This window comes from Corvus moneduloides, chromosome 5 (assembly GCF_009650955.1).
Source record: "Corvus moneduloides isolate bCorMon1 chromosome 5, bCorMon1.pri, whole genome shotgun sequence".
In the NCBI taxonomy this organism is placed as follows: Eukaryota; Metazoa; Chordata; class Aves; order Passeriformes; family Corvidae; genus Corvus; species Corvus moneduloides.
In genome coordinates this window covers 5,841,255-5,851,961 of record NC_045480.1, presented here as the reverse complement: position 1 = coordinate 5,851,961, position 10,707 = coordinate 5,841,255, and the positions used below count along the sequence as shown (strand labels likewise).

At 40.6% G+C, this 10,707-nt stretch overlaps 1 protein-coding gene across 2 annotated transcripts in view; it reads right to left on the bottom strand.

Annotated features, from left to right (window-relative positions):
• The window catches only part of POLR1A (RNA polymerase I subunit A), a 30,059-nt gene that overhangs the window by 2,869 nt on the left and 16,483 nt on the right, over window positions 1–10,707 (bottom strand). For both annotated transcript variants that reach the window (XM_032110119.1, XM_032110120.1), the window contains exons 23-33: window positions 10,197–10,418; window positions 8,899–9,113; window positions 8,091–8,258; window positions 7,284–7,419; window positions 6,385–6,542; window positions 5,350–5,464; window positions 4,616–4,732; window positions 3,605–3,886; window positions 2,807–3,007; window positions 1,943–2,060; window positions 573–737 (exon numbers count right to left, since the gene is read on the bottom strand). In XM_032110119.1, the coding sequence (XP_031966010.1) occupies window positions 573–737; window positions 1,943–2,060; window positions 2,807–3,007; window positions 3,605–3,886; window positions 4,616–4,732; window positions 5,350–5,464; window positions 6,385–6,542; window positions 7,284–7,419; window positions 8,091–8,258; window positions 8,899–9,113; window positions 10,197–10,418 (1,897 nt within the window). The remainder of the gene's footprint in view (window positions 1–572; window positions 738–1,942; window positions 2,061–2,806; window positions 3,008–3,604; window positions 3,887–4,615; window positions 4,733–5,349; window positions 5,465–6,384; window positions 6,543–7,283; window positions 7,420–8,090; window positions 8,259–8,898; window positions 9,114–10,196; window positions 10,419–10,707) is intronic.

Here is a 10,707-nt window from a genome sequence, read left to right as displayed (position 1 = left end):
AGGCAACTACAGGGCAGAAGGATACTCTTGGGAATCTCAAATGGCACCAGAAACCTACCACTAGACAAATGAGTCTGACCCTTTGTCTGTCTTGGATGGAAAAAAGCAAAGATAAAGTGCTAAATCGAAGTAACAGCCAGGAGGTCTGTTCTCAAAATAAAATGCTGAATAGCAAGGCTGGGAAAGATATGGAAGTTATAACATAGGCACAAAAACAAAGCAGAGAAGACAATTTTAATAGTAGAGACAGAAGAAGGCAGATTTAGTAGTCTGTTATAAAGCTTTGCTGCAACAAATCTTAACAACCTTAAGGTTTGTTGTAAAAATCCCTAATTCTTAAAGAAAGGAGTCACAGACCCCACAAATTACATGTGGGAGCTAGCTTTATTTCAGCTGACAGAATCTTACTAAAAACATCTGGAACATTTTCCTAGGCAAGGGCTTAATTAAAATCTCTGTCTCTGGCATTTTTTCTAATGTAATTATGCATTATGCAAAATACTGGAAAGTTACAACAAAAAGCAAGCATATGTGAAATGCTGCAGCAAGAGATCTCAAACTAAACCATTTACCCATCATTGTTGCTTCCTTCAAGAATTTGTAGCTGGTTTCAAACGTCATCTGTTGCAGAGGGGAGGAGTTGGACTGAATTCCAAAACGACTCAGTGGTTTATAAATTCCTTCAAAACACATATAATCTGCCACAAGTGAAAGGTGTCGAGGGTCTACCACAATTCCTTAGAACACAAGAAAGAGCAATCATCAGAGCATTCAAGGACTAAGTGTGTGGGGCTTTTTAAACAAATCAGGTCTAAATCAAACCCCTTGAATCCAAGCAGCTTGGAGGACATCTTTATTAACATTCTTCTGGCAGTCTGTCTCTGGCTTAACTGCACCCCTCAAATATCCAGGAGAGGCAGACCTCACTCTAATACAAAACCAGTATCTCTCCAAATTGAAATGAAAAGACTGGGAAACTGCAGTGTCAAGAATGCTGTAAGGCAACAGAGTTTCTCTAATATCAGGAAAGGTCTGCACCATCCTTGTTTATACAAAAAGGGATCACATATCCATCCATCTGGGATGGACAGAGCTCTCACCCCTCACCTGGTGGCCTGCATTAGCTGGGCCCCAGAGTCAGAAAGGTTCTGATGTCCTCTATGCATGACATCAAGCATTCACAGAAAACCCTGTTTAGGCTAAAAAAACCCGCACTTATTCCTAAATAACACTTGTGGACTCAGTGTAATGGGGGACCATTAACAGCTGTCAACATTAACTGAGCCATTCTTGAACAACTCGAAGGTCAGACCATTCTGGGCTGCCAGCTGGCGAATCTGTTTGATATAACTGCTTGCTAAAATTCCCACTGTATGGATCTTCCGTCTTTTCAATAGTTTAATTCATAGCAAGACTCCACTCACTGAACTATGCCTATGAAATCATGCAGCCTCCCCAGGCTGGGCTCTTTGAATCATCTGTCTCAGATAAAAACATTCAGGCAATGCAGTGCAGCTATTTTAGGAAAGATACAAAAACTCAGGAGCCTACACTCACACCATTAAAAAGGCAAAGTGAGGCAAGATTGATCCTATTCTCAAGGCCACTGTACAAGCCTAACAGTTGGCTTCCTCAGACGTTAATAATTAATTGGTCTGGACCTTTCAGCTTGCAAAAAATACACCAGAATGGAAGAACTCTGTGAAGGGGGAATAAATTCAACCTCACCTAGTAAATTTTCTACTGATTAAAAGAAACCTAATAATTAACTAACAAGGTCTTCACAGAAGAGACTATAATGATTAAAAGAATGAAAAACTGCAACTCAAAAATACGCACATAAATGAAAAGATCATGAAAAACTGTAACTGTAAGCATGTGGCTGCATTTTCCCATCTAAATGGTATTAAAGACTATCTTCAAAAATACAAAGAAATCCTACCATATACAGCAAACACATCTTTTACTTCCTTTATAATCACCCTCAGGGCTGATTCAATTCCGTAATTCTTAGCCATGGCATGGATATCATTGGAATAAAGTCTGTTCAGGTCCAAAATCTGAAAGCAGAAAAAACAGAGATACAAGTTAGGACAATAGTTGCTGTGTATTTCTAAATAATTTAAGCTAAACTAAGATAGATTTTTTCCCTCCAGTTTTCATGAGCTTAAGCAACACCAACAGTTACAGAACAACTAGGCAGCAGCTCAGAGAAAAACAAGACAAAAATGATTCTGAGGATTTGTGTTAAGTGGCATGAAATACATGAATAGGAGTACTGGAGTCAAAATTCACCACAGGAGAAAATTAACTGAAATCACAAAAGCCAAACTAGCAAAATACATGTTAAAGTCTTCCAAACAATGCAATGCAATGCAATGCCCAGTGTATCTCAGCCAGCCAGAACTTTCAGCAAAAGAGAAGATGCAGCTTAAAACAATCCTGTATTTGGAGAGCTATGCGCTAGATGGGATAACAGAACTATTCATCTCCAAGCACTGCAATTCATTGAGATGGAAGAACTCCCTCAAGTAACATTTAGAGAGACATGAGAGACAAGAATGGTGTGAAATCGTCTGTCATTAGGGACTGGCTGCTGCACAAACACTGATTCCCAAGCTGCCCTTGAAAAAAGGGTCTGCTGAGCTCTGGACACATCTGGGAATAAAAAGGAGGAGGAAGACAGTTCAAGAGCTGAAAAGGCTACACATCACCGCTGAGAAATTGAAATGACATCCATCATCCACCATCTCCCCCAGAACATAGAACATCATTCAAGTCTGGGATTAGAAATAAGATTACACACATCAGAGTATCTGAAGAGCTCTGTCAGGTTTATCCCTTCTGTGTGGAGAACGAATTCCTTCTCTCCCTCCTTGTTGGTACTTTCATTCAGCAGGCACCGTGTGATGCCCTTCACCTCGTGGATCACCATGCTGCGCGCCAGGGACGCCAGCAGCGAGGAGAGGTCGAAGTACACCTTGGTCAGTGGCAATGCCAAGGAAACCTAATGGGAAAAAAACCCCACAGTGTAAGGAGGCTTGAACATCAGGCTCAATAACCAGCACACTTCTCTTTAGGCAAAAAGAAGACCACTGCAATTACCCTTGTTGTGTGTTTAGGAACATAAATGTTTGACTGGAATTAGAGCTGAATGATGTTAATGTGCACTCCCCATCCCAGGATAATTCATCCACATTGCTTTCAAGGTCTCTGAATTTACAACGACTGCTTTTTAGGGATGGCGCTTTTTTTTTGGAGGGGGACAGGTATATACTTTTATTTGTTTTTTAAGACGTTTACATTTTTTTTCAGCAGTCCAGCCATCACTTTTATTCATCAAGGGCTACACAGCAGACCATTATATACTTAAAGATTAAAACACAACAGACCTGTCAAAAAACTGTTATTAAAAAAAGTTACATGAGTTGTTCTGAAAATGAGACATTACTAAAAATGACATCAAAAATGACACTTGTAGTGCCACTTTCTGTATTCATATAGGATTGCTGAGACAAAACAGCAGCACTGCACTGAAAAGATCCATTTGTTATGGGAGCTACCTGAAACCACTGTGCAACCATCCACAGATGTTCCACCTTACCTCACACCAGAGCTCGTTTTCGGTGTCAAACGTGTAATCCTGTATGGATGGGTGGCTCTCCACAACAGCGCTCACGCGCACCTCTGCTGACTGAAGCAATCGATCTTTCCCTTTTTTAGTCTGAGACAGAAAGGAAGGATTCTGAGAATCTTCACCCTCTGCTCTGTTCTGATCCTCTTCAGCACCAGGAGTCCCCTCTTCTTTTTCAGATTCAGCCTCTTCATCTTCTGGATTCTCATTAACGTTTTCTTCCCCGTTCTCTTCTTCACTCTCATAATCGACCTGCAAAGAAATACTGTTGTGTTTATCTGAGCCAGAAACTGTACAGAGATAGCACACCATGAACAGTTTAATTCAGGAATATTCTTCACTGCTGAGTTGCAAGGATTTCACCCCTATGGCACAAAGAAAATGCCATTTTGTTGTAAAGAAAATAATACAACAGATTCAGTTCAGCCTTTATTTCTCTATAATCTTACCATTATTCCTTAGCGTAGTCCAGGATGCTAGAGGATGTTGAGACTGTAGAAGAATTTCGTTTTCTCTCCCTGAAAAGTCTAATTTCTTCCCATAATCCAACTCTGATGATGGGATTCCCTCAGGATTTTCAATTACCCCACCCTCTTGCTGATATTACAGCACCCCATCTTTTAAGATGCAATTATGAAGTACTGAACACAAAGAAACATGCAGGGAGAATATTTTTTAAGAACCACAGTAAAAGTAAAGTTTTAAAAATGATTAATGGCCTAAAATTAGCAAAAGGTTAAGGTGAACTTCGGCACAGACAGCCTGATTGTCAGACACATCTACCCAAATGCCTGAAGAACAAGGCTTCAGATAAGAGCCAAATGAAAACTGTTCAGCCCAAAGCAGAGACTTTCCTATCTCCTCTCAAGTGGGGTTTGGGTTTTTTCAGCATTTTGTTTCAATGGGAATTTTTCTTCCCAACTCAAACACAGAAGAAACAGGGAATTAAAGAGCAGTGCTGAGCACCTAGGAAGTCATTACCTCTTCTTCCTGGTTCTTCCTCCGTTTTACTTCTGTGGCATCACCATCCCCTTCATCAGCTTCTGCATCAACAATGTTCTCTTCCTCCTCTGCTACAGCTTCCAGGCTATTCAGCGTCTAAAGATTCATGACAGAGAATCAGGATGACTGCTAGGAAGTATCAAAAGCATCTGAAGGCTTTAGCCAAACATCTGGAGTTTAACAGTCCCTTGTCCAATGTTCTACCTTTACAGACAAATTAATTTCTGTATGTCCACTACTATAAAGAAATGAACTCACACGCCTGGTAACTGTAACAAGATGAATGTCTACAAGATGGATAAGCTGTCACTCTGCTTCTGACAGTCCTTGATGGGAGAGGAGGGGCAGAAGGAACATGCAAAAGCACTTCAATGAACAAAGGACCTTACCCAAAGTTTTGACAACCACTGCTACAACAGGACATTGATCTGGGAGCAAGCAGAGTAAAATGCTTTTGTCTCAGAGAAACTAAAATAAACAGGCACTTTGGAATACAGTCCTAAGTAAATCATGATTTAAATACACAAAAACTTTAATTTCCTTGTTAATTTTATGAGAATGCAAAGACAGTTTACATGAGAAGAAAACATTTAAGTAGTAATTTAGTATTCACACATTTAGTGTACACTGAAACACGCTACACTTTTCCAAATTCTGTTTCCCAAAAACACTGAAAGGAAGTGAGGCATTTTTCAGGTAATGTTCTTCTGTACCTTGTCTTGGTCATCATCTAAATCCTTCCGAGTTGTCTTCCGAGTGCTGACTTCATTAAAAGATGCCATCTTTGTAGTCTTTCTTTTAATTGCTTCCAGAAAAACTTTAAAGAACCTGACAGAAGAAGCAACCCAGAATGTCAAAGCTGAGCAGTGCCACACTGTCAGTCTGAAGTTGTCAAAAAATTAATTTATTTTGATTAAGAAAATAGTCAATTCATAATTCACATTATTCCCTACTGGATGCAAAAGTACTTCAAGGATAAGGCAAATCATTTTTCTCAGCTCTTTCTCATTCACTTAGGAATCAAAAGGTTGGTATGAGCTCTGTTACTGTTATAGATGTAGCCATGCATCCAAAGCATAAAATTAAACACTCATCTAGATATAAAATCTGCACATCAAATTGACCTTCAAAAGAGACGGTTCATTACTGGACTTTTTTTCTTTTTTAAACCAACAAACACATACAAAATAAAGTAACCCAGCTTGAACTCATGTGGCCTGCAGGAGGAAGAAATCAATGCAGCCTTTTTACAAAGCAAAAAATAGCTTTCAATAGACCCTTATCATTAAATGTTCTACTTTTAACTACACAAATTTGGTCAGTCAAAAGGATAGAAACAAGGGTTAAAAAGAAAGGGGGGAAAATAAACCAGCCTTTTCTGATTAATGGATTTTTTATAAATAGTAAGAAATAAAGTTTAGTTCTGTTCAGTGAGAGCACCAAACGATGCCTAAAGCATTCAAATGTTTTTGCTGGTAATAAATGCTTAAGCATCCAAAGGAATGAGATGTTCCTGAGCATGAGTGTATCAGAGACATGTGAAAGATCTGCCCTGACGCAATTCTGCACGGCCAGTATGCCACAGATCCACAGTTTTGTGCAAGACATAAAAGCAACTGTGTAAATGCTTTCTGCACATCTGCTGGAACTGTTGCTCTAGAAGCCACACCAGCTGTAATCAACAACATGCAAAACCCATAAAAAGGCAAAAGAGGAAAAAACATTGAAGTATCTGAAAGCACACACACCTTGTTTCCATGAAGTGCAAGATCTGCCTGGGCTTCACACACTTCTCCTCTCGGTAATCCTCATGGGGCAAGAAATGGAATTTGATTTTGTAGAGGTGATGCTTGTTCAGCTTGTGCTTCACATGCAGGGATTCCTCAATGTCCACTTTCTGCAAGACCTACAAAACATTCCCAAGTGGGAATGTTACTCCTTTGATAAAGACACTTCATTTACTTCCTGCAGTTCCAGTGCTTTCCACAGGAAACCAGAATTACACAAGGCTAACTAGCAAACTTTTCTGGAGGCTTTGCTCCTGGGTAAAAGGACTCTACCCTACTGCACTTTTCGGCTTAAAGTCTTCCCAACAATTAATTCAGACAATACTGGAAGAACAGCCTCACCTCCCACCCAACTCCTTCGCAAGAGATTACCCTTCTCAGGGTGCCAACATCTTCATTTTTCTGACCATGCTCATGGAGCAGGACACTATTCCAGCACATAGCTAAGTCTTAACCTGATCCTTGCTGCTTTCATGAAACTCTCAAGAGTAAAACAGAAGAGGATAGGGCATGTAGGAGAGCACAAGGGTACCCTCCCAGGAAGAGAGGGAACACAGAACACATCCCAGTCTATTGAGTCTCCACAGAGACACATTTTGCTTCTACTGAGCACAGCCATTTGTGTGAGATTAGGAAGGGGTGGGGGACAGACAGAAAGGTCTTTATCTGGGCTCTGACTATGTCAATCACAGCCAGATTAGCTTGTCTCAAAGATAAAACAGAAACCCTCCAAGTCTACAGGCTGACAAAAATGTGCTTGAGAAAAAGCCAAAGACTGTGGCACAGCAAACCACTGATGAGCTCAAAGAGGAGAGTTTGTTTTGCTGACTCTCAAAGGATGCACTGAAAAGGAGGCTCACCTCAGCTAAGCATACTCTCGTGAGCTGTTTCTTAAGCTGTTTCACCTTCTTGAGAGCTTTCTTGGTATTGAACACAGGAACACTCATCATCGGTGTTTTAATGTTTGAGCTGGCCACCATCAGTATTTCCCGCAACCTTTAAACAAAGAATGACCATTCAAATTAAGCAATAAAAGCACTAAGCAATCAAGTAATTATCTAGTTCATTTAACTGGGCTGCATGCAGCAACTGGCAGTTCCACCAAAGCCGTGTGCACCAAGAGCTGTGGTTACACTGCACTGCTCCTTTGCTCTGCTCTGGTTCCCCACCAGGCACAGCACAACAGCAGCCCCACTGCCTCAATTAGATTATTCCCCCAGTTATGGGAAGAGAATAGATGATAATAAATTGTTCCAAGAACAGAAGGACTAATGAGGTCTTTTTCCTACAGATGCATAATGGATGCTTCCTCGTATGTTCTTCCCCTCCCCTGCTTCTCTGAAGCAACACAATCCCCTCCCACCTAAGGCATCACACACTCCCACATGAGGCCAGGTCAGGACCCACATTATTCCAAATAAACGGATGATTTGCTGTATATCAGATTACAGTAAGGGACCTTCCCAGATATTTAGAATCTGGAAAACAAACCAAAATAACTGGAAAATTGTAAAACATTAAAATAGTTCTGAACAAGCACAATTTACAAGTAAACTGAAGGACTGTTCACCCTCAATATTCACACATATACCTGCCAGTGAGATTAAGCACAATTATATCTCTAAGTGCCTAAAATAAAGGGCCCATTGAGGACACAGTTTTCTCACCTTGGAATACCCAATGTGACATTCATTTCACCTCTGCCAGCAAAGTGAAAGGTGTTCAGAGTCATCTGTGTCGAAGGTTCCCCAATACTCTGAGCTGCAAGAAGCCCCACAGCTTCTCCTGGGTCACAAAGAGAACGCTGCCACTTTAAATACAACAGATCCTTTAATCTGTAGACAGGGAAAAAGAGGTTTAGCTCAACATAAAAAATAAACTCAGAAAAGAATGAATCATTACTCAGTTCAATAAAGTTACATCTTTGAGCCAATCACTCCTGGTAGCTTACAGACAAATACACTCCAGAAACGGTAAAACTGTCTATCCCCATCTGATCTGACAAACACAGCCCATTAACACAGAACTGGGGCCTTGGCCAAACTGTATTTTGTTTCTGCTGCCAATTCCCAGAATGTCAAAAGAGAGCCCATTTATTCCCACTTGGACTTCTTAACTGCCCTGCTAACTCCAAGGTGCATCAAGAGCATACTTTGGTTTTCAAGGTTACTATAAAGTATTATTTTATATGTATGGGGACAGCAATACATTGCCGTTGTTCCAGAGAGCCTTTGCTAAAGCTCTCAGCAGCACAGAAAATTCAGGTTTGGAAGGAACAGATAACCAGAGCCTCTCCACTGCACACTAAGCACGTTTGGCTTTCAAGAACCATTCTGAAACTCACTGCTTAGTTTCACAAAGGCCACAACAGAAACAAGACTTGGTAAAGACTTTTCAGTTTTAGCAAACTCACTCCTAAAAGGGTTTTTTGGGTTTTGGCTCAATGCAAAAAAGAAGACACTCAGAGCTTTTTACCTATCAGCAGAAAGTGCTGACTGCATGTAACTCCGGCTGTTCTCAGATTCCCATTTACTGATATAACCTTCGACTCCATTTTCAAATGTTTCTGAAACAGATGCAAAATAGGTATCTGGACGCCAAACCCCAAGGCTTGGGTCAGGACACTTATTTGTCTTCTTCAGATACTTCCTTCGTTTCTTCTCATCGAGCTCATACCACATCTTCAACAACTGAAAATGAGAGGAAGTTTTTAAGCTGACTCGTTTATCCACATGAGCAGTAAGACCATGAGCAATCAAGCAGCAGTGAAGGAGGAAAAGATAAGCTGTGCAGAATGTAAGGGTGTACACAACACAGCAAACAGCTCAGCTACAAATATGGTGTTCTCCTTTTTCTGATATTTAACACTTTTGAGCCCAAATGATTTTAAGATGCTTTACAAGCCTGAAATACCCCAACTTATGTATCCATAGTAACTACTCCAGAAATCAGTGAAATAAGGCCTCAGAGAGTAATTTCAACTGGGACTGAACACCCTCAATATACTTAAACCTTTGCTCCTAGCTGACTCTCACCTTGCCTGTCCAAAGCTGGCATTACAAAGGAGCTTGTTATCAAAAAGTTTCAAGAGCAACACAAATTCAGCACAGCTCAATAAATGAACCACTGATTAGGAAAAACAACTTTTGCAGACAAGCTCACAGAGCCATCTCTCAACACCTTCAACCTGGGGTTTCATGCTAACTGCCCTCGTTCCACCAGGGTAAATTCCTTGTGACAGCAAGGCTGTGAAGCAGGACCCGTCTACATTTTGTGTCCATACACACAATCTTCCTTAGAAGCCGTATCATAGAGATCAGTGCCATGATGGACAAGTGGCTTAAGCAAGAGCATTTTTTGGAAACACCTGGCAAGGCTGGCTCAGCCTTCTGGTCTTTGGCATTCAAACAGGCTCTCATCCAGCTAGCAGAGAGCTGTCCTTGCAAGGGAGATTTACTTTGTGTACATGAAAAAAACAAAACAACCCACCACCACCAAACAAAAACAATCCACCCAAACCATCCACAAACATGACCTGTTTACTAAAACCAGATTTATCCCAGTTTTTAGCCCTGCCCTAGCGCTAGGGCCCACAGACCTTAATAAATCTCAGCTTCATCATCCACACAGTTGACATGATTCCTTTAAAAGGTAACTTGTTTAGTTAGACTGGGAAACACTTCAGGATACACAGAGCAATTTAAAAAAACCCCAAAACTGATTACTGCAACTTCTTTTGAAGGGGTTGGTCAATTCAACTGCTACTGTGTCACCTGTAAAGTAGCAGGATCTCTTCCATTCTTCATTTCACCTCCTGGAAGCTGTGCTTTCACACTTGCCAGTTTCTTCTGGGAAAACAACAGAAAGCCTCCTTCTCTTTGCACAGAGTTTTGGTGCCTGGCTCTCCACTTTTTGATGGCTTTAAACTGCTGCTTAGCTTGGTAAGACTCCATCCTTGCTAAAGCTTCGTCCAGATAGTTTGTCTTCTGGATTACCTGTAAGAAAGTAATTTGTGTGATTATTCTTCTCTCTGTCGTCATTGTACCAGAAAAGGCAAAGCAAACTGAAAAGGTCATCTGCTGTCACTGCTGGAAAACAATTTTCAAATTTGGTTTTCAACTCAACTGAGACAAAACTCCTTATACTTTATGTTATTATCGCCATTCTCTAATAAGCAGTGATGATACTGGTAAAAGGAAGTTAATCAAACTTGACAGACTGAAAAGTGAAGTCATCATTGTTGAATTCAAGTGCAGAGTTAAAACAGACAGTGCTTGGTGCGCT